At 45.2% G+C, this 24,158-nt stretch overlaps 1 protein-coding gene across 9 annotated transcripts in view; it reads right to left on the bottom strand.

Moving 5' to 3' along the window:
- Positions 1 to 21,027, bottom strand: part of PAX2 (paired box 2) — a 165,711-nt gene extending 144,684 nt beyond the window's left edge. For 2 of the 9 annotated variants that reach the window (XM_081953768.1, XM_081953771.1), the window contains exons 1-3: positions 20,493 to 21,027; positions 17,535 to 17,703; positions 16,643 to 16,840 (exon numbers count right to left, since the gene is read on the bottom strand). In XM_081953768.1, the coding sequence (XP_081809894.1) occupies positions 16,643 to 16,840; positions 17,535 to 17,703; positions 20,493 to 20,535 (410 nt within the window). In that variant the 5' untranslated portion in view covers positions 20,536 to 21,027. Of the gene's footprint in view, positions 1 to 16,642; positions 16,841 to 17,243; positions 18,136 to 20,492 lie in introns of those variants that run through there. The other 7 variants (XM_081953763.1, XM_081953766.1, XM_081953770.1 and 4 more) reach the window with 6 other exon arrangements.
- Between the last annotated feature and the right edge of the window lie 3,131 nt (positions 21,028 to 24,158).

Genomic DNA, 24,158 nt, shown 5'->3' on the forward strand with positions numbered 1-24,158 from the left:
CTTGTTTTTGGTTTCAGGAGGCTTCAGGGAGGCCGGATAGGCCCAAAACGGGGCAAAGGGAGTCATGTGCGTGTGTGTGGGGGGGGTGCATTGTATTGTGGGTATGGAGCTGCGTATGTGCACTGTTGTGTGCATACCAGGGGTGGGTTCCTGCCAGTTCTAACCTCTTCTATAGAAGAGGTTCCACAAATCTACAGTACCATTTAGAACCGGTTCCCGTTCTCTCCCCCCGCCCGTCTGCACATCATCAAGATGAAGAGCAAGAGGAGGAATTCTGGGAATTGAAGTCCACAAGTCTTAAAGCTGTCAAGTTAGAACACCCATGGGGTTTTTTTCTAAAGGGTTAGTGGTGCAAGGGTCTTGTAACTTGACAGCTTTAAGACTTGCACACTTCAATGCCAGAGTTCCTGAGCCAACATGCCTGGAGGAGGAATTCTGGGAGTTGAAGTCCACAAGTCTTAAAGCTCTCAGGTTTGAAGACCCCTGGGGTCTTTTTTTCTAAAGGGTTAGGGGTGCAAAGGTCTTATAACTTGACAGCTTTAAGACTTGCGTGCTTCAAATGCCAGAGTTTCTGAGCCAACATTTTGGTTGCTAAGCAAGAGCGTTGTTAAGTGAGTTTCCCCACATTTTACAAGTTGGCCACACCCACCCGGTCACATGGCTGGCAAGCCACTCTCACAAAGCAGGCCACACCTACAGAAGAGGTTCTAAAAAAATTTGAAACCCACCACTGGGATGCATGCACGTGATTTTAGCACGCGAGGACGAAAAGGTTAGCCATCACTGACATAGACACTGTTCAATCTTATCACAGGCTACTTATATAGCAGTGAGAGGGGCTGTCGAAGTGTTAACCTCCTATCTTTGGGACAGCACAAAACAAGGCTGGAGTAGCATTCACAACCCCACTGCCAATTCCTATCCTGTTTCTATTGTGTCCATTCTGAATCAGATAATGTGGCCTGATTTGCAACCCTGCACTTGGGAGAGACAAGGTTTGTTGATTTTCTTCTCTGACTTCGCTACCCTCCCTTTCCACTTTGCTGGGACAACGTTCACCCATCAGGGGCATTGCAGCAGGAATGGGGAAGGTTAAACTTCTGGATTCTGCATGGACTGATTGGTCTCCCCTTCCTCACCCAAACCCATTTGACCACTTCCCAAGTTAAAATGAAATCACGAGTACTAAAAAAACCAGTGGAAAAACACCAGGGCTGAAATAATTACACAAAGAAAAGAGACAGAATCTGGCATGGCTGTGCAACTAGTTATGGGAGGATAACTGGCTTCATTAACAATTGCAGAGAAAGTGACAATAAGTACCATTTAGGCTTAAGATAAAGAATATATCATATACGCTTAAGATCCCTGCGGGATCGCGTCCTCCCACATACATCCCAGCGGCCAATTCGCTCTCACAGGGAGGGACTTCTCCTGGTGCCGTCTGCTAGGCAATGCCAGCGGGCGACGCCAAGGAGTAGGGCCTTCTCTGTGATGGGCCCAACCCTCTGGAATGACCTCCCCCCCGACATTAGAACCACCACTGACTTCCGCTCCTTCCGGCAGAAACTAAAGACTCACCTGTTCCGACTGGCTGGCCTGGCATAACTTCAACGCCTATCTCCTGGCATTTATATTTTTACTGGTTTTTAAGGGGATTATTCTGTAGACTTAATTTTATTGGGTATTGGGATTTTAATGTCTGTTTATTTTAATTATTTATTAGCAATACAGTCCTGCACATCTTTTATCCTCCTCTTATCCATCTATTTTATATTTGTATATATATATTGTCCATTTAGTAATTTTAATTGTTTTAATTTTGTTCTTTGACATGGACTGTACACCGCCCCGAGTCCCTTTCGGGAGAGGGGGCGGTCTATAAGCGCTAATAAATTGAAATTGAAACTGAATACAGAAGAATCTTGGCATACTTGGGTGCTATCTAACAAAATGAAATTCGATGGTGAAAAAAGTAAGGTTCTGCATTTAGGCAAGAAAAACAAAATGCACAAGTACAGTATAGGTAGTACCTTCCTCAATGGTAGGAACTGTGAGAGGGATCTTGGAGTCCTAGTGGACAACCATTTAAATATGAGCCAGCAGTGTGCAGCAGCTGCCAAAAAAGCCAACACAGTTCTAGGCTGCATAAACAGAGGGATAGAATCAAGATCACATGAAGTGTTAATATCACTTTATAATGCCTTGGTAAGGCCACACTTGGAATACTGCATTCAGTTCTGGTCGCCACGATGTAAAAAAGACTCTAGAAAGAGTGCAGAGAAGAGCAACAAAGAGGATTAGGGGCAGTGATGGGATTCAAATAATTTAACAACTAGTTCTCTGCCCTAATGATTTCTTCCAACAACCAGTTCACCAAACTGCTCAGAAAGTTAACAACCAGTTCTCCCGAAGTGGCATGAACTAGCTGAATCCCACCACTGATTAGGGGACTGGAGACTAAAACATATGAAGAACGGTTGCAGGAACTGGGTATGTCAAGTTTAATGAAAAGAAGGACTAGGGGAGACATGATAGCAGTGTTCCAATATCTCAGGAGCTGCCACAAAGAAGAGGGAGTCAAGCTATCCTCCAAAGCACCAAAAGCCATAACAAGAAGCAATGGGTGGAAACTAATCAAGGAGAGAAGCAACTTAGAACTAAGGAGAAATAAATAATATAATATAAAATGACAGCTTTTTCTGACAGTTAGAACAATTAATCAGTGGAAAAACCTGCCTCCAGAAGTTGTAAATGCTCCAACACTGGAAGTATTTAAGAAGAGATTGGACAACCATTTGTCTAAAGTGGTGTAGGGTTTCCTGCCTAAGCAGGGGGTTGGACTAGAAGATCTCCAAGGTCCCTTCCAACTCTGTTATTCTGTATTCTGTATACCAATACACCATATATTCTTCCTTGATGAAACAGTGAAGCCCCGTTCTGCTCTGCTCTCTGTTGTTGACATTGGAAAGGAGATGGAATCAAACTAGAAAGTTCTGGAAGTGACAGATTGGAAAGCAACTCCAGAAACAAAGTTTTAACGGAGAAGATAACGGCTGGAAGAGTATGGCATACAGCACACTCTGTATATAGCACACCAGAATGTATACGTCCTGAGGTTGCCATTGAATGTTGGCAGGAGAGAGAAAATGTTTGTGCTGACATAACTAATGAAAACATATGGCTGATTTACTCATGGATTAGGGATGAGACAAGAGAAAGATTAGAGCTTGGTTGCGCCATGGTTACTTCCCTTTTTAAAAAAGTTTTTTTTTATTTTTCTCTTTCCAATTCATTCACAAATATACACTCTTATAATTACTGTTAACATTTATCTATTCATCATTAATCTTTATTGTTATTTTCTTACAAATATATAGAATACAGTTTGGGTTACTTTCTTGCCACCCCATGCCTCCATCTTATTTTGCAACCACCTTGCTCCTTCTATCTTCTCAATCTCCCTTCCCTGCCTTCTTCTTTACTCCTCTCCTTCCTCCTTCCTTCTTCCCCTCTCTTTCCCGCCTCCTCCTCTCTTCTCCTCCTTCTTACCCTCTCTCCTACTCTTAATTCCCCTCCCTTACTTCCTCTGCTTTACCCTTTCTTTCTTCCTTTCCCTCCTCATCCTTCCCCCTTTCCATTGTTGCCCTTGCCTATTTTCTTTCTCTGATGGATTTCCGGGGTGAGACAAGAGAAAGATTTGAGTTTGGTTGCTCCATGGTTCCAAGTAGGTACCTGGCCCCAAAATATGACCCTTTGCACTAAAACATCTTTTTGCCTTTGAATCCTAAATGCTCCCTGCACAGCCCTACTAATTATGGTTTACATGAAAAAACCACTTGTTTTTGTTACTCCCTGCCTCCTGCCAAGTGAATGACCTTGGGTCACTGTATTAGGAGATAGGGCAATTATATTCTCCCTGTTCTCTTTCTTCAATACTGCCTATGAGGTTTAAACCTTCTTGATGTCCCTTCCATTTTCTTGAAACTAAAAACACTAAAGTGTCTTCTCCTTCTTCTCATTATTGGGAAGGAGTTCTAAGCCCCTGATCATTTTGTTCTTGTAAACATCTTTTCTAGCGTTATTGGTATTTTTTAGAAATGTATTATAGTGACACTAAAGATAACATAATTCTGTTTTTATTTCCGTTTCTTCCTAACTTGAAATGGATTTAGAAAAAAAAAAGGGTCAAGAGATAAGCAATTGATTTTAAATTAATGAAGACTAGAGGGAAAAAAATCCTCAGGAGAGTATCGCAGCCAATTGTTCAACGTATGCAACACTTTATTAGGGCAAACCGGCTTTGCTTTCGGATGATGAATGTGGGAATATATCAGGAAGTTGCTATGAATACTTTGCAAAAAGAACGGAATTTATGGACAAATGAAAAAGTGCTGAAATGAAGAGTGCTTCAGAAGAACAGAGCATAGTTAGTAACCAGGAAATTCTGGGAAAAGGGAGAACGGAGGAAGAGATGAAAGCACATGAGTCTTCCTCAAGTCCCGTCAACTGCATATTTGCAATACTAGAAGAAGCATAAGAAAGCTCAAGATGCAGGTAGATATCAAACTACTGCTAGTTCATTGTGTTGGTTCTTGTCCTCTGCTATTGACCACTTCAGGGGTGAGTTCTGGCAGGCACTACTGCCAATTCACTTGTGGGCTCACTGCACGCACACATGTGCTTGTGCATGCACATGCACAGTGCAATTAAAATTGTTCTGCACATGCACAGAATTGAAAAACAAGATGGCAGCACTTATGGCATCACCCGGAAAACCAATTTGGGGGCATGGCAGACCTGGTTCACTACCGGTTCCAGCGACCCAGGCTGCCAAGCCACTACCAATTCAGCTGAAGCAGTCTGAACCAGTAGGAACCCACCACTTCATAGTGGTACATTTCTGCCGAGATGTGTAACTGACCTTTTCTACAATTAATTCAAAACGATGGTGGTTAAAATAACTACATAGCAGCAGATTTTAACTCTGAATTGTTGTGGTATAAGAAATATGAAAAATAAATGAATGAACTTAAAAAGAACTAACATTATTCCTCCGCAACTCCTTTTTAAACATAAACACAGATCCAACAGGTCACTAGAAGGCGAAATCATGGAACTATGTCTCACTTGCTTTGGCCAATGTCATGCAGGGAAATTTGCTGGAGAAAGTAATTAGGTTTGGAAGAAGAATTCGTGATTTTTACCAGGCCAGTGGTAACCAAGCCGTCAAAGAACATCATCGCTGAACACCATCAAAGCTGACACCAGTCAGAGCACAGAAAAATTCATAAAAGTAGTGCAAGATCAAAAAAAAAACCAAAAACCCCAACACAATCCTAGGTTTCATTAACAGAGCGATACAATCAAGACCTAGTGAGGTACTAATACCACTCTATAAAGCCTTAGTAAGACCACACCTAGAATACTACATCCAGTTTTGGTCACCATGTTATTTTATAGATGTTGAGACTCTAGAAAAATTGCAGAGAAGAGCAACTAAGATTATTAGGAGACTGGAGACTAGAACATATGAAGAACGGTTGCAGCAACTGGGTATGGCTAGTCTAGTGAAGAGAAGGACCAGAGGAGACATGATAGCAGTCGTCCAATATTTGAGGGGCTGCCACAGAGAGGATGAGGGTCAAGTTTTTCCAAAGCACCTGAAGGCCAGATAAGGAATAATGGATGGAAACTGAACAAGGAGAGATTCAATCTAGAAATAAGGAGGAACTTTCTGACAGCGAGAACAATCAATCCATGGAACAGCTTGCCTCTAGGGGTTTTATTACTGGAAGCTTTCAAGAAGAGATTGGTCTGCCATTTGTCAGAAATGGTATAGGGTCTCCTGCTTGAACAGGGGGGGGGGGTTGGACTAGATGACCTATAAGGTCCCTTCCAATTCTGTTAATCTGTTATCAGAAGACATGGAGAGACCTGGCACATAGAACGACCAAGAGTCAAACTTGACTGAATAGATAATATCATCAGAAGGGATTTGAAAGTGATTGCAGTTTTTTGGATCCTGTATGCATTTTTGTTGTAAGGTATTGTTGTCACCCAAAACCATAACCTGAGTGGAATTCTTTAGGAAATATCTGCATGCCTTTTATCTTAGAAAGTGCTCTTGTGGATCTGGAACTCTTCACTTCTTGGAATGAAGGTAGAATGCCAAAATATTTTCAGAACAAGCCCCCTGCTGGGTGAAACCAAGTAAAGCACTTTATCTGGAATAGCTAATTAAGTGACACCTTCTTAATTGAGGTCCTGCTTAAAACAGTTGTGCCTGTAGGTAGAAGGTTTTTCCAAAACTTCACAGACTTTGCAATTCAAGACGTTTAAAACCTAGACCTGTGCTGGTTAGGCAAATTATGACATAGAGATTTTTAAAAAGTTCTTCCGCTGTTAAAAAAAAAAAAAAGTAACAACATGGCACTGTTTTCCCTTGTTCTGTTCTTGGAAGTTTATTTTAATTGTTGAGGTGGTTATTTTTTTATTGTTCTTGTGTTTGATTGTCACTAGATCCTTTATTCCCAAATTCATGTCCATTGTTTGGATTGCAGTCTTAGCCTGACTTTCAAGTTAAGGTAAAGGTTCTCCTTGCACAAATATGCTAGTTGTTCCCGACTCTAGGGGGCAGTGCTCATCTCCGTTTCGAAGCTAAAGAGCTAGCGCTGTCTGAAGACATCTCCATGGTCTTGTAGCCAGCATGATGAGATGCCGAAGGAGCACCGAAGGAGCACAGAACGCTGTTACCTTCCCACCAAAGGTGGTCCCTGTTTTTCTACTAGCATTTTTACATGCTTTTGAACTGCTAGGTTGGCAGAAGCTGGGACAAGTAATTGGAGCTCACTCTGTTACGCAGCGCTAGGGATTTGAACAGCTGAACTGCCGATCTTTCTGACTGACAAGCATCAGCCACTGAGCCACCTTCTTTCAAATTACAGGCATGGAATACAGTATTGGGAAATATGAATGGATGTGCCTGGAGTTATGTGGCAGAAGCGGCTAATGTTCTATTTGTTTTCTTTCATACTCTAGTAGCGTTTCCACCCTGGCCTCAATCGCTTCGGGAAGAAATATTTGGAGAGAAAATCGCACAGAAGAACTCTTTCAAAAGCTCCCAGATATTCATAGTTATAGGTGATATTTTTTCTTCTGAGACCATTTGTACTTATTTTTCTCACAGTGTTTTCAACTTTCAGTCCTGATTCTAAGAATATTGTAGAGGCTTTGCCAATAATGTGTAATTGGCAAGAACAGACCAAAAAGAATGCCTCGTGAATTAGGAGCTCTGCTTGCAAATTACTTTGACCTGTACTGAGCGGTCAGGACAAGCATCACCAAACTTCAAGACTGAAGGTTTTTTTTAAAAAAAAAACACTCAGTAGTTTTATGTAAATAAAAAGAACGATATTAATTTACTGACTAAAAATTATATTCCACCTGACGATTATATTTGTTTTCAAGACAAACTATATTTTCCACAGATAAAACCAGAGAAAAGGACTTCCAAAAAGTAAAATAGAAAAACACAAAATCAATGGATACCACACACACACAAAAAACTCCTGTAAAAAACAACCTAGTAGTGGACTTTCTTCTCTGTTGAGATATAGCTCCCAATGAAAAAGAGGGCTGTGGAAATATCTACAGACTCCTCACATCCTAGACATAAATTGTTTCAACTTCTACCCTCAAAACAATGCTATAGGACACCGCACATCAGAACAGCTAGACACAAGGACAGTTTCCCCCCAAATGCCATCACTCTGCTAAACAACTAATTCCCACAACACTATCAAACTATTTACTAAGACTGTATTACCATTCTTCTTCTCATCCTTCCTATTACCTATCTCCTTCCACTTATGACTATGCTTGTATCTCTGTGGTTTACATTGTTTTATTTGTTTCCTAGTATGATTTGATTGCTTATTTAGTAACCTATGACTATCACTAAGTGTTGTAGCTTATGATTCTTGATGAATGTATTTTATTTTTCTTTATGTATGCTAAGAGTATATGCACCAAAGACAAATTCCTTTGTGTCCAATCACACTTGTCCAATAAAGAATTCTATTCTATTCTATTCTATTCTATTCAACTCTGTAAACTCAGCATCAGGCCTCTGCTTAGCATTTAGCAATGCTGTCTTTGTGCTGCCTTCTCCTCATACAGCTGAAAAGGTAGTGTTTAAAATATCAGCTTTTAAAGTTTCCATGGAATTTTGCAAGTATGCTTTTGAATTATGTCTCATTCATTAAATGTTTTCAGTTGGAATGCATATGTATCTGCATGGAGGCATTATTTAAAAGAAAAAGAAAGTGTACAATGTATATTTTAATACATTAGTAAATAAAACCAAGGACAATAAGGTAAAAATTCCCTTGCACAAATATGCTAGTTGTTCCCGACTCTAGGGGGCAGTGCTCATCTCCGTTTCAAAGCTAAAGAGCTAGCGCTGCCCGAAGACATCTCCATGGACTTGTGGCCAGCATGACGAGATGCCGAAGGAGCACGGAACGCTGTTACCTTCCCACCAAAGGTGGTCCCTATTTTTCTATTTGCATTTTTTACATGCTTTCGAACTGCTAGGTTGGCAGAATCTGGGACAAGAAATGGGAACTCACTCCATTACACGGCGCTAGGGATTCAAACTGCCAACCTTTATGATCGACAAGCTCAGCATCTTAGCCACAGAGCCACCGCATTCCTTATATAAATAGAATTTACCAAGTGCTAAAGGAAGCCTCTGTGATGTGAGCCTTCCCAGAACATTTAGCCTTCTTTGCACATTAGATTCAGCCTGTGTAAACTGGAAGCTTTCACAGGTGAACTAGGGAATAAAAAAGATTTTTTTTCTCTCTTGGGTTTTCAAATATTTGTGACTAGCTTTCATTCTACGTACCACTCTCTGTTGCCCTCAAAAGCTGACAATTAAGAGATCGCACTCCTCAAGCTATTTCAACCAACTGCACATGTCACAAACAGCCCTAACAGTTGGCTGTCTAGATTCTCCTTAAGTATCTTAGATGAATGTGAAACTACATCTCATGAGGCATTACGGTTGTTTACCTAATGTTAAGCTGAAGCCACTTCCTTGCCATAAAGAACACTAGGCAGCCATTTCTTGTATGACAACCTTTAGGGTTTATTTATTTTGTTGTTTCTCAATAATGCATCATAAACATTTTTTCCCCATGCCATAGCATCAGTGATGGTATTCAGCCGGTTCGGACGAACCAGTCGTGGTGACCTATGGGTGTGCAAGCCGCACGCACGAGCAAAGCGCATGGGTGGAATGCGCGCTCACATTTTTGGTGCACGGCAAACCGATGGTAAAAATATATGAAACTCACCTCTGTATAGCATGCTGGCTGGTCAATTTTGAAAGTGCTAAAGTTAGTTAATATCCCGCCTAAGCTATATTGCTGAATTGGACATATATGACAGGGCTAATGCCATATTCACATTACAGTAGTTGCCAAAATTGTGGAAACTGTTTGGGAAAAGCCTATTTTTGATGTTTGATGGCTAATAATGCCACTTATTTTTTGGAGTAGTATAGTACCTCAAAAATATTGTACACCTTTCCCAAAAGGTTTCCACAATTTTGGCCACTACTGTGTAGTGCTGTTCATGAAATCTAGGATTTCATTAGCATGTTACTGCGATTGTTATTTTCCGCATTTGAACCAGCTAGCGATGGCTTTGAGTTTCTGCTTTGATTTTTCTGCTTTGGATGCCTTGATCCTTTCATAAGCATCTATTCCAAGGGTTTAATGGTAAAGGATGCAGTGAAAGCATCCTTTTGTTTAATAGCTAATTTGAAGAAGAGGTTTGTAAATTATGAAAGCTACTTCACTAATTATAATTTAGCTGATTCTACAAAATGAATTATTCTATTGCTCTTTGGATTCTTCATTAATAAAGGCTACATAATCAAGACATTTATGAGTAAAACTGCAATTTATGATTATTTAACGAGAAGTCCTATTGAATTCAGAGGCATTTACTTCTGAGGCAAGAGAGATAGGAACTCCTGCGGAAGCCTCTTAGTCAGTTGCTAGCAAAATGAAAATCATTCTCTAAAGTCACTAATAATTTGTAGTAATAGACTTCTATAAGTAAATTTGCAGCTATGTTATTTTATAATCTATCACACCAAATCAATGGCCTTATCTACCCATGTATTTAGCCTTACATACATCTGTGTCAGAGTCTACAGAGTTTTCGGCCAGCCCTGGGGTGCTACACAGACAGACAATAAACAGTGATTTTGACATAATGGGGTTTAACACAAAAGTGTGGTACACGAACAGGATGATAGAAAATGCTAATATTGACAATAATGTGCTTCAGTGTATCTTTACTTATTGGTTAACAATTAAATAGTAAATAATGCCATATGCCATAATCAGTCTGTTACTTTTAGAAATAGTCACATTACTTTATTCATGCAGTCAAATGATTGTAGAATGGGCAACATTTTGGTGTCTGGAAGTGGTTACACTTGAATGTTTTCTTTAGATGGGAGAGGACTAAAATGGCAAAACAATTTTATGAAGTGGAAGCAAGTTCACTGGCAGGAATGGATGTGTTTTTTTGGGGGGGGAAGAGCTCGGCCCAGACTAAGAGGGTTTTTGTTGCTCTTTTTATCTTTGTTAAAGTCTATCACATTTATTAGCCACTACTTTTCTTGTTTTGTTTCTCAAATTTCCAAGAAATGGTTTCATAATGACTCTCAGTAACTACACAGCTGAAATGCTTCAACCTCAGCAAATATGATTGAAAAGAGCTCCTGGAGCTAAGAAAAGAGAGAAAGGAAGGAGAGGGAAGGGGAAAGGAAAGGAATGATAAGAAAAGGAAGAGAAGGAAAGGAAATGAAGCAAATCAATAAGGAAGGGAAGGGAGGGGAAAGGAAAGGAAGGGAAGGGAAGGGAAAGGAAAAGAAAGGAAAGGAAGTAAATAGATAAGGAAGGGAAGGGAAAGGAAAGGAAAGGAAAGGTATGAAAAGGAAAGGAAGTAAATGGATAAGGAAGGGAAAGGAAAGGAAAGAAAGGGAAAGGGAAGGGAAGGGAAGGGAAGGGAAGGGAAGGGAAAGAAAGTAAATAGATAAGGAAGGGAAGGGAAAGGAAAGGAAAGGAAAGGAAAGGAAAGGAAAGGAAAGGAAAGGAAAGAAAGTGAAAGGGAAGGGAAGGGAAGGGAAGGGAAAGGAAAGGAAAGGAAAGGAAGTAAATGGATAAGGAAGGGAAAGGAAAGGAAAGAAAGGGAAAGGGAAGGGAAGGGAAGGGAAAGGGAAGGGAAGGGAAGGGAAGGGAAAGGGAAATCTTGCATAGATTGCCCACTTCTAATTTAAGACAATAGAAATATCGTTTCGGGGCGGGGGGAGAGATTTCTTTCTCGCATCAGACCAAAAATATTCCGTATTACTTTCCTATGGATTACATACAATTGCCACATAGGTTTCATTCTAGGTCAGAAATTTTCTGAAGAAGATCCTAAGAAAAGAAGTATTTTGGCTTGTTTTTAAGCAAATTTGTATCTCCCCTCTCTAGGGAAGTTTGTCACAGGGTTTTGGTGAGCATGAAATAGCTGTATTGGATTCTATGAAGGAACAAATGTTGGAGGATGCAGACGCATATACAGGTAGAAATAAACAGATTACAAAGTAGTTACGTGAATATTATTGTGCCTACTCCTGTGCTTTTAACAGCAATGTAATCTGCAAAAAAGAGATAAGGCTCCCATTTTCTACTACAAATTAAACAACCATTAAAAGCCAAATTACAGGATATAGTTCAGAAGTGTGCAACTGTACTTGAATCAGCGGTAGTCATGCAAAATTTTCTACAGGAAGAATAGCAACCAAACACCTCCACCTCTGCAGTCCAGAGAGATCCTATCTAGCCCAAATACTTTCCTTCTTAAAGTGGAAAACTGCATAAAGACTTTTTCTCCTTCCTCACAGTTCACAAGAATGCACAAAGACGGAATTAAAGCACAATTTTTTAAAAAAACTTTCATGCTCCAGAAAATCAGCCACCTGCGATGCTACCTGCACTATTCTTGCTTAAGGTAACTTTATACTTTTGAAAATTGCCAAACAAACCAGTGTTTTAGAAGCTCCAAAGAAGACAGATGGAGATAGTTCTTAAGAATCATATAAATAGCTGCAGTGAAACAAGGTGAAAGACATCCAAGTGCGAGAAAGGCATTTGCTCCGAAAAAAAATTATAAAGATATTGAAAATCTACACGTAATCTCCATAAATTAGTGTCCCCCCCACTGTTTGAAGCACTGAAATGACATTCTTGCTATTTCTAATCTCTAGGGTTGGAATTCTTTTGAGGATCTGTTTGTGTCATATTGCCTGTGTAACAATAAAACCTGCCTACTTTTGCTATACTGTAATTTACCACCTAGTTTGACAAACAATTAAGGTATGAGGAATTTTATCCTATTAATCACTGGTAGCTGCCCTTTTCAGAAAACTAGTTCTTCCTCCAAGTATCCTGACGCATCATTTGATAACACACACACACACTCAACTACATTTTTGTATCATCAGAAAATTCCCCCGTCTCTCTTAAGATAAAATACTACGACACAAAAAGGTCTGGAATACTCTTACTTTCTTTCTAGAAGGACACTTCCATGTTTTCCAAGGGTTTGCTATGTGATATTCCTATGTCAGTGTCTCCAGTTAGACTAATTTGATCAGAGCGGAGACATTTTCTGTACATATCTCATTAGTGCCTTTATTTAACTCTCCTTTTATTGATCATCCACTGCTTCAAAAAAATAAGGAACAAAGTTGACAAAGAAAACTGTCAGGTATGCAGCGGAGGGAATAAAGTGGCCAGGGATACTTGGGGCACTGATGGTCAAAGAATTTATATTGTATCTAGACAAATAGTAATTGGGACAAAAGGAAGCCTCTTAGCCAATTTTGCATTTTTCTCCCCTTTGAAAAAAGGAAGGAGGGAAGGGGAAATAAAAGTACTAAATGAGCAAAACCAAATAATAGTTGTTTTCATGATGTGGGGCCATGTTGGAAACTTCTCCTTTAACCTACCCTATTGTAATGTGGCCATATTAGTGACAACTTGAAGTAGTAGTTGTAGTAGTAGTATTGAAAATTCAGTATTTGATGTTTAATTTAAATTTCTCTGCCATTTCAACCTATTTGAATCTAGCCATCTACTTAGTGAAGGAGTCCACATTTAAACATACCAGATTCTGGGCTTTAAAACATCTAGCAAATAGCAAACCACAACTTCTCTGGCTCATCAGTTCTATTCACACAACTTTTAAATCCAGAAAGTAGAGAAAAACAAGATTACAGGGAAATTGGAGGCAAGCATTAAGAGTCGTAATTCAAAATGTCATATTGTTTATAAGATTCAAGACGCCGAATGTAAAACTTAGTACTGACATATCACTTACCATTATACTTTATATAACTCTATTTTACGATTTGAGAATCGTAGGAAGAGAAAATTAAGAAATATCCAAACATAAATATTCGGGCAAGATGGAAAAAATATTTTTTAATTTTTTCTATAATAATTCCTTTGTTTATACATCTATATGGTATATGCAGGATATGAAATAATTATTGGCTCTAATCCTAATATTTATCAAGAGAGAAATCTAATTACTTCTTTTTAATTTCCAACAATATAATTTCAGGAGTTCTGTTTTCTTTCGTGACAAATTGAGCAATTTCTTTTATTGATTTCAGAGATCAAGGACATATACACACCACAACATATGTATGCGTACATGTATTGGCCAAATCAGCTAAGTATCAAGACTATATAAAAGACTATCTTCTTCCTAGTTTCATTTCAGAAGCTTCCCATATTGATTCTAGCATCCCTAAGAAATACTGGCTTAGACTGAATGACAAACGTTGCCCAATGTGGCACATTTACCTCATTTCAGGGATAGATTAGGTAATGGGTAGAAAAGTCAAGGCTTCACAGAGACCAATTGAATCCTGAATTCTTGATGGCTGCCTTGAGCTTATAAGGAACAATTTGTGGTATTTACTTTTTTATGTTTCCGCATGCCTGGTGTTTGGCTGCTGCCGTTTATCTGGAAAATTCTTGCTATTCCAGCGAACTGCCATCTAGTCAACATTTAAAAGGCCAACTAGCATCTTTCTAGAGATAAATAGGTGAATGACCAAGCCATGAAACACTACAGTACAGATCCACCCGAGACTCCCTGACGCAGATAAATATTTGTCCTTCGATAAAAATGATCCTAGTTATTAGCAGAGGATTCTTACCACTGCACCAAATGTGTGGTCTTTACTACACTAGGGTATGACTCTTTGAGAAGAATTCCTGGAGAGGGGATAAATGACTTGCTCACCACCACCACCCTTGCCACACCTGTCCGCAACCCAGGACACTTTTAACCACCTGAGCAGATGCCTGAGGTAGCTCGTCACCTTTTCTGCAGACATCGGAGAAGTGGACATCCTTTTTTTTAAACCAGAAAGCCTAGTTCTGAGCCTCCCCCCCCCCCCCCAAAAAAAAAAACCCTACAGCTCTCTCTTTCTGGTCCAGCTCTCTACAGCTGCTTCTCAAGAGGCTCCAATTGTTACTCCTATTATCTCCATCCCTGAGACAGGTGGAGCCTCCCTTTCTTGAAGGAAGGTGCATAATCAGTCAGCCAGTCTGTCTGAACTTAACTCTGTTCATAACCTAATGGCCATTTTAATATTGATAGCACACACCGGGATAATTTGGTGGGATAACATAGCCATATATTACGAAGAGCCATCACATCGAGGAGGCATCTCTGTTTGCCCAAGGGAGGTTCCCTGGTTAATTTCACCTGTTATTTTGAGATGATTTGGGATTATTCTTCTAATGGCTACTTTTACTTCAACTGCAATAACACAAGGGCTATCAATAGATACTAACTAAATGTAATCCGTTCTAATCTTAATTGCAGGAAAAACAATTTCAGCCATAGAGTAGTAAATGTGTGGAACAACCTACCGGATCCTGTTGTTAGTTCCTCCAACCCCCAGACCTTTCACCTTAAACTGTCTACCGTGGACCTTATGTGTTTCTTAAGAGGTCCCTACCATCCCCGTCCTCCTGTCCCCATTTATATGTACTCTTTTTATGTGTTTATGGCTATGTTTTGCTTATTTTTATCCATTTATTTGTGCCATTTTTTCATGTGTTTTCATACTTGTTTCCTTGTACTTGTTGACAAATAAATAAATAAATACATAAATAAATAAAGACCCCCACATCATTTTTTTCTAAACTGTAAAAAGCCACCCAGGTTGCCAAGTTTACAAAACGTCTATTATTTGTAAGAACAAAGAGCCATCTTTTTTACATAAAGACACCACTGTTTCTATGCTTTCGATGCACATCGCTTCCTTCTTTAAAAAGTGCTGAATTTACTATTATATAACTATTGAACTAAACAGCTGTTGAAATGGAACTGTCGGCTGTTGCGTTCTGCCTGACTCAAAATATCTTTATAGGGCTACTTTTTTTTTTTGACATAGAGATTTATAATATGGCATACTTGCAGCAGCTGCTCGTTCCATAATTCACAGCTGAAGATACCCAAATCTCAGCTTATGCATTCGGAAAAAGAGATCCATGTAGATTGTTAGAGGTTTGTTCCTAGAGGATCACGAAACTTCAAAAAAGCTTCAGAAAACGTTTGATGCCCGTAGAAAAAGTACTCCGTGTAAAGCTCAAACAAATATGCAGGCTGCATTTGCTCATTTGTAATTAGTGACAGCTCAGCATTTGTGAGAATGGGTTATGGATAGGTGACATCTCCCACTTTTCAAGCATCGTTAATTATGTGTCTGTCCAAAGAACCATTCTGTGCATCTCTCCCCCCCCCCCCAATCCACCCACCCCCGTCTGTTTCTCTTCCAGACCAGTGCACAGAATAGACCGGAGCACTACTCTGCTTTTTCCATGGGGCGTTTTTGTACATCTGCCTGGCACAGGTGGCACAATTCCTTTCTCAGCATCACCTTGTAAAGCACATGGAAATCTAAATTACGGCCATTGCCTGGATTCAGTCCCAGGCATGTGTCTCAGCCCCAGTTGAAGGTGAGGAAGCTTGGGACTTTGCAGGCCTGGCCAAATCCTGTAGAGGAGTAGACCCCACCCCCCCACCCACCCCAAGGCTTTCCTCAATAGGGATTTCCCATCGGAGATCCTAGACAGGCAAAAGCTTCAGAAGGCAAGAGTGAATATGCTCAGAGGTTCATTCAAAGCAAGCAATTAACCAGCGACGGTTCTGTCCTCTTGCAGACCTCCACCAACAGTCACAGCAAGGCGTGCCTTGCAGGCAGCCACCCCAACTCTTTGTCCTCCTTGCCCGCCCGCCCCCCAAGCCCCACAGACGCTCTGCCCAGAGGAGGAAATAGCCCAGGGGAAATCGCCTGGATGAATTCATTCACCCTACCGCCTTGGCCCGTCCGGGCATCCCTGCGCGGCGGGCTTTCGTCCCAGGGCTCCCCCTGCCCGTATTTCGCTTTCTCGGGTGGGCAGAACTTCACTCCAAAGGCCACGCTCCCGAGAAAGGAGCCCAGGGGGAGCGTCCTGCGGGAAGGCCACAAAACGCGGCGACTTACCGGTTGATGGAGGAGACGCTGGGGACAGTGTCGTTGTCGCAGATGCCCTCGGCCAGGAGCCGGTCTCGGATCTCCCAGGCGAACATGGTGGGGTTCTGCCTTTTGTACTCGGCGATTTTATCCACGACTTTCGGGGTCGCCACCTTCGGCTTGGAGCCGCCGATCACACCCGGTTTGATGCTGCCTGTCTCGTAATACCTGCGGTGGTTGGAAGGGAGGGCAGAGCCCGGCTCAGCGGCGCTGCTCCCGTCGCAGCCTCTCGGTCCCCGCCGCAGCCCCGCCAGCACCTCGCCACCCGCCTGCCCGGGCCACGATTCGAAGGCCGGGCTTCCCCCACCCGCCTTCGCTCCCGGCCACTCTCGCCTTGCCCGGGCCGGCCAGTCCCTTCGTAGGGGCCCAAGAGGCTGAGAAGGCCGGCAAGGGACCGAGGTCAGAGAAGGCCGCCTGGACTCTTTCTTCTCTCCGGCCTCGGGCTGAGCTCTGCCCCCCGGCCGTCGGTCTCTTTGGCGGCCCCGGCTGGCCGGCTCCCCACTCCCATCCTAGCTGAGCTCTCTGAAGGCGGCGGCGGCGGCGGCGGCGCGCGGGCCGGGTTCCTGCTGACCTGCGGCTGGAGAGAAAGCAGGGCCCGGCCTGGCTTAGCTGGGAGGCGGGGAGGGGATGCTTGCCGGCTGGTCTCACCGCAAGCGGGGCGGCGCTCGGTTTGTCCCCGGGCTCGTCGGGCTTTTCCCCCTCTCTGCGAACCCACCGCAGGTCCCTGTGTCGAGACAGGCCAGACAAAAGAAAGCGGCAGGAAGGAGCGGGGTGGGGGCTCGCCGGGCCCGGGCAGGGCGAGGGACCCCGAGGGGCAGCCGAGCAGCAGACCTCCCCTCCCGCCGCCGCCGCCCGCTCATACCTGCCCAGGATCTTGCTGACACAGCCGTGGCTGACCCGTAGCTGCCGGGAGATGTCGCAAGGCCGCACGCCCTGGTGAGCCAGCTCCACGATCCTCTGCCGCACCACGTCCGGTAGGGGCCTGCCGTTTACAAACACCCCCCCGAGCTGGTTGACACCCCCGTGCCCTGCTGGGGAGAGAGAACGGAAAGACAGAAAAGCAGGCAAGCGGGGCGGGGAAGGGGGAGAAAAAAAAGAACGAGAGAAAGGCATTAGTCGGGGCAGTTCGGGCGAGCTGGAAGCCGGATTTTTTTGGGGTGGAGGTTGAGGGTCACTCTGCCAGCACTTTGGGGCTCAAGAGGGGGGCAAAGTCTCGGCCTTCCGGTCTCTCCCCCCCCCCCAGTGCTTAGCAAGCCGGGCGAGAGACTGAAGCCACCAAGCTGGTCGCGCCCCTCGTGGGAATCGACCCCCTTAAAAACGAAATCCAGAGACTCATCATTTCCCCGTTAATGACAATGTTCCTTTTATTTCCTAAATGCTTTTCCGCCAGCTGCTGCTACTACAACGACGGTTGCTCTTCCTATCGCTCCTTATTCCTTTCTCGTTTTTTTTGGGGGGGGGGAACAATAATTTCTCCGCATTTAAAACCCAACGGCCGTCGAAATGCTTTCATTTCGTTGGATTTTTAAGCCCTTTTTTCAAACGTTCTAAAACAAGACAACCTTCGACCTTTTTGGTTCTTTAGCCTAAAAATCTATCAGGATGGAAGTGGAGAGGAGCCAGAATTTCAGGAAGGCGATTTTTTTTTTTTAAAAAAAAACCGACTTTACTTCTCTGCCCAGCCCTGAGAAGCGGAGTCGCTTCTGTGCCCCGTTTCTTCGCTTTTGATTATTCAACCCAGTTAACCCCGCGACCTCCATTTCGGCTTTCCGGAGGAAATCTACAGCGCTTGCCGTTGCTGCTGCGGCTCTGGAAGGAAAAGGGGTCCCCAAGGCGGTTTCGATCTCCAGAGATCTGAATGGCTACGAGAGAGGCCCAAGCAGGTGGAATCGAGTGAAACACACCACCACCACCGAACCTTCCCCGTAGACAACACACCTGAGCTTCCTTTCCACCCGACAGGAGCAGCTGAACCGAAATCGGAGGCTGGGTTGAAGAATGACTTGTTTGCATTTTTGCCCAGTCTCTCCCTCTCTCCTCCCTCCCCCCCCTTTGTGATACTGACTTATGGTCTCTGAACTTAGTGAAAACTCTTCTTGCCCTCTATCGATCCCAATCCTTTGGCAAATTAAGTTTTTCTCCCCATCCTTTCTATAGTGGTGGCCGTTCAAGGATGCTGAACGTCCGGTTAGTAGCTATTTATCAGCATGTACTGGAACACCAATGTGCTTCGCCCCTCATCAACTGCCACGGTTGTGTGCTCCGTGTCAGGGAAAGGGGAAGTCGGTGGGAGTTTCGGATTGCCCTCCTTGCCTCCTTCTCTCTCCCCCCCCCATCCCGCACTCGCCTCTCGAAGTATCTGCTCATTCCCTTCATTTATCTGATTCACCTTTTGCAGATGTTGCCTCTAAAGTTACAAGCCGGCCAAGCAATTTCTCCCGGACCTCAATTCTGAATAATTCAAAACACCTTTGATAACTCACATTACAGAGTATTAAAAAGGCAACAGATGCAAAAAAAGATCACGGGGATTAATAATTCAGCGTATTGCACCTGCTACTTCCTAAGCCGGAGCGTTACACCTTGCAGGTCATTTTCTTAGGTTTTCCAACCGTATTTCTTTTTTCCCTGGCTTTTCTTTGTATTGAATGCAAGATATACTTCATAGGAAAGCAAATGTCCTCCATTAGGGGGGAAAACACAAAATATTGTAGAAGGCGCTAAAGATAAATGAGTCACTTTTAGTTTTAACCGGTGGCTCCAACCTGAAAAATCGGTCTGCAATCTGATCTCGTTTCCAACAGAGTTAAAGCCAGAACTAGTCACTTTTGTTCCTTAAGTGATGAACAAGACATGAAGGAAGATGAGTCATTGTAATTTTTTTTTTAAAAGCCATGGAAAATTTCAGAAAAATAAAGCTTCCCAACGTTTTAAAAAATGCGTTTTGTCTGTCCTCCCAGTTTTTCCAACCTCAAAATATTTTAAAATTTTAACAGATTAATTTTCGTTTCTTTATAAGCCTGTTGTTAGGTAAGGCAAAACTAAAAGCCAAGGACGTAGAAAGTTATCTTGGTATTTTACTACTTAAGCTTTGTTTCAATCGCCTGTTCTATTTTTACTTCAAAGTTCTAAACTCGAAATTGATTGTTTGGTTTTGGGTGTTTTTTTAAAAAAAAATACAGTAATGCGTGGGGGAGGGGAACCAGCCTGACGGAGATATTGGATTTTCCACCCGTTTTTGCCTCGCGTCTTTATTTCTAACGAATCAACATAATTCCTTCCTTCTATGAGTTTTAAACTGCAGGGCAAGGTTGGGGGGGAGGGAATCGGAATCAAACACAAAAATCGGTCACGCACCCACATTTCCATAAAACGCGGCATAATTAATATTTTCGACCTTGAAATATGTGCTTTTTTTTTACCCCCCCCCCAAAAGAAATAAACGCATATAAAAAAAACGCCGTTTGTTCCTCCGCCGGGGCCGCCTTCGGAGTAGTGAAGGGAAAGATCGAAGAGGCAGCAAGATTGCCCCTTCGACTCCCCGCACGCCTGAGCCTGGCCGTGGGCATTCCGGGGAGGCCTCTTTGGGACCCAGACTTCCCGGGGGAATATGTGGAAGGAGCCGCGCCGGTTTGAGGACCGGGGTTTCCCGAGCCCTCAACTGCCTTTCTGGCAGATCCAAAAGCGGCGAGCGGCCAGCGGCTTTCACGGGCCCCAGCGGAAAGACGGTGGGAAACCAAAAGCCCGAACTTTCTAGCGGGCAGCGGGATTCAGGAGGCAGCCGCCGGGCGGGGGAAGGGAGGCTGCGGCCGGTACTCACGGTGCATCGCGGAGAAGGGGTCTGCTTTGCAGTGCATATCCATGGGGAGGCACAGGAAAGGGAAGAAGTCGGCTGAAGCCGCCGTTTCGCCTCGGAGGTTCGACTTCAGGACTTGGGGGAGAATCAGAAGGACAAGCCGTGGAAGCCCGGCCGGCGGGCCGCGGGGAGCCTCCTTGCCCTAAGCCCGCTGCTGGCCGAGCGAGCTGGCGAGCCGAGGGGGAAGTTATGCCCGCTGCGGCGTTCACAAGATCCCTGCCTGGCTGGCTAAGGGGGGCCCGAAGCAAGGCATGGCGAGGTCCCCGTAAGGTGTCGGCGACTCTCCTTCCCGGGCCGGGCTCGGCTGAGCTGAAGTTGGCGCGCTGCGGCCAGTCCGGGCACGCTGGCTCTCCCTCCCCAGGCAGCCTTCTTCGCCTCTGTAGCTCCAGGTTCCTTGGCGACGGTGGTGGAGGGCTCCTTCTGCTCCGGCCAGACTTTTGCCTCCTCCTCCTCCTCCTCCTCCTCCTCTTCCTCCTCCCCCTCTTTGCCTTCCTGGCGGATTTGCGCCAAGGTGGGGATGTGCTTGCCACGAGCTGCGCCTCGAGAATGGAGCTGCCGCCGCCAGTGCCCGTCTCTCTAAAAGCGGCAAAGCCCCCTCCAGATCGCACCCGGCACCCCCCCTCGTCCACATACACATACATACACACACACACCTCCACCCCTCCCTCTCTCCCTCCCACCCCCGCGCGCCGGCCCGGGAGATGGATGACTTGTCAGACAAAGGCAGTAGATTCCAACACTCGCGGATTCGCCAAAGCGCAGCGCCCCATCCCCGGCCAGTGGTTCCCTGGCTCGGCCCCGGCGATCCTCCAACTGCCCCCGCCAGGCATGCCCGGGCCTTGGGCTGGCGGGGACCCTGACATCCGCCCATCCCCGCTCCTGGACAGCCCGAGAACACCTGGTTTGATCGCTGCTCTCGCCTCGCTACTTGGTTGGCCGGGGTTTTTTGTTTTTGTTTTTTTGAGGAGGGGGGGCGGCGGGAATGGGCTCTTCCATCTCCCAGACGCCGCGGCGGCACCTTCCCGGCCACCTCGGTGTGTGTGTGTGGCGGTAAACTCCGATCCTCCGCCGCCATCATCATCTTCATCATCACCGCGCCTTCCCAATACGCCAGGCCTTCTGCCGTCAGAAGGTCGCGTCCGAAAGAAGCTGGGGGAAGTCAGGTCCTCTGCGCCAAGAGCGCTGGCCGGAGCGCGGCGGGCGTAAGACACAGGCCGGCCGACCGCCACGGCTCCGGAGATGCGCCTTTCCCCCGCTCCGCGCGAAGAACTGCCGCCACGACATCCACCAAGGGCGCCGTTTGAAACCGGGCCTTCTTGGAAATCCTACCCCCGTCCCCCAGACAGACTCACCTTGGAGGAAGGAGAAGGCTGCGGATCGGCCTAGGGGGCTGCGGGTTGTGGCGCCGAGCTGGTCCGAAGGGGACAAGGAAGGAAGGAAAGGGAAGGAAACCTACTCTCGGGGACTTTCTTTTGTAGTACCAAGCCCAAGTAAGTCCCATTTAGCTGGACGCGCCATAGAAAAGGGGAGGGGGGAAGCATTCTATCCGTCAATGCGTATTTCGACCACCCCAGATTTTTTTTCCCTAAGAAAAGGCATTACGACGCGCGCTTGCCCTGGGTTTCTATTTTCATTCTGCCAAAGACCGGACTTTAAAAAAAAAACCGCTTGTTTTGCTATTTCAATCGTCTCCGGGAATAACTTTGTATTTGTGTGTGTGTGTGTGTGTGTGTGTTTTACGTTTACTATGCATAAAAGAGATCAATCGATTGCAAAACGAAGGAAAAGTGTTTTTTTTTTCCACTTCTGAGAAACGGTCGGGAAACGAAAGGGGGGGGCGAGGAGCCTGCGGCAAATCAATAAACTCCTTGCCATTTGCTCCTCGACGCGGGTTCTTTTTCGTCCTTTTCCAGGTAGGCGAAATGAAACTCCCCCTCGCCCCGCTTTGCTTAGATCTTTCCTTCCTCTCCGCTTCGCCAGCAGGAAAGACTCAGGTTCGCAACCAGCTGCGCCTCTTCGCATGGAATATTTCTCGGGATGACATCAATCAGGGTGACACTTCCCTCTGTCTCTCTCGCCTGCCCACTTCGGGAGCCCTTATAGGCTCCGACAGCTTAGGCAGACTGTCTTTCAAGCAGAACGTTGCGTGGCGAAATGCCACTGCTGCCGCCAATGATCCTTTTGCCCCCTGCGCTTCGGCTGGTTGTTATGTTATTTCTGTCCTACCGGGGTGTGTGTATGTGTGTCTGCGTGTGACTGGGCCGGTCTCAATGCCCAACGCAATGGCCCTTGTGCTCGGATCAAGCGGGGCATTTACAGGGCTGAGAGAGACGCAGAGGCGGTTGGCCGAAAACTGTTCTCCAGTTTTTGACATTGTGCCGGGAAAAGCCTTTCACGGAAAACGTACCTCGGGGACTCACACAAGTCCACAAATTCACACGCGGAGGGAGACGAGTTTCTCTGACCTCCCCTCCACCAATCATCCTTCAACCCGTATGGCTTGGCCCCGGCGCAGTTGCGACAGCCGAAGCGGTAGGTCGGTGAAAGAAATTCTCCCTCCTCCCGGGTCGGGGCGGAGCTGGAGGCCGGAGGGATCCGAGGGGCGGGGGGGGGGCTACCCTATCCCGGACGCAGGTGGAGGGAAGGTTTCCTCCACGCCACAGTAGTTTTGGGGCAACCGAGATTGTTCCAAGCGACTCCTACAGAGGGCGTAGGGAGGTTGGCTACTCTTTAGATTTCGGGAAAAGTTTCAAACTAAACCGGGTTTGTAAATCAGGGGTCCCCAAACTTGGCAACTTTAGGACTTGTGGACTTCAACTCCCAGAATTCTCTAGCCAGCAGAATTCTGGGAGTTGAAGTTCACAAGTCTTAAAGTTGCCAAATTTGAAGACCTCTGTTCTAAATGAACTTTTAGTCCAAGAGCTTTGATCATCCCGAAGCTGAGTCATCTCCCCCCCCCCCCGCTGCTTTTTAGGAATTTGGTATTTGAGCGAGGCGCACCCAACACAACCACACCCTCTTTTAAGATCTGCCCCAACCCGAGACCTCCTCCCAATCTATTCCAAGGCCCCTGCTCTGGTCTGAGCCGTGCCAGAAAATAAAAATTAATCGGTCACTGCAGTTCATCTCAGCTTTTTTCCACCGGGGCAGAGCCTTCGCAGTCTACCGGGAAATTCCTGGGCCGTCAGGACTTACCGGTATCTGGCCAAAATCCCCAACTAACGCCTGCCACTGAAGAGACTGAATAGTCACTGGTCTGAGATGGCACAGGTTCTCCTGCTTGAGCAGGGAGCTGGACTAGAAGACCTCCAACGTCCCTTCCAGCTCTATTGTATTCCAATTCCAATTCTAATTCTAACTGAACTCCGGGCACTGCTTCTGGCCTCAGCCGATCAACCTCACTCCAAGCCCCAGCGCGGCCTCTGTCTCCTGTCTCTGCTGCCCCACACCCGGCCTCTCGCCCTGGCACCCCTGGCCGAGTGCTTTCCATTCCCCAGTCAACCCGCTTAGCCCTATGGCACGCCCCAAGAGATGTTGATGGTAGCCGCTCTGAAAGAACCTCTCGGGCAGGTCTTCCTAAGTCAAGAAAGGAACGGGACGAACTGAGCGCGGTGGGTATACACAGGCAAG

Source organism: Natrix helvetica (assembly GCF_964273705.1).
Source record: "Natrix helvetica genome assembly, chromosome: 5".
NCBI classification, from domain to species: domain Eukaryota; kingdom Metazoa; phylum Chordata; class Lepidosauria; order Squamata; family Natricidae; genus Natrix; species Natrix helvetica.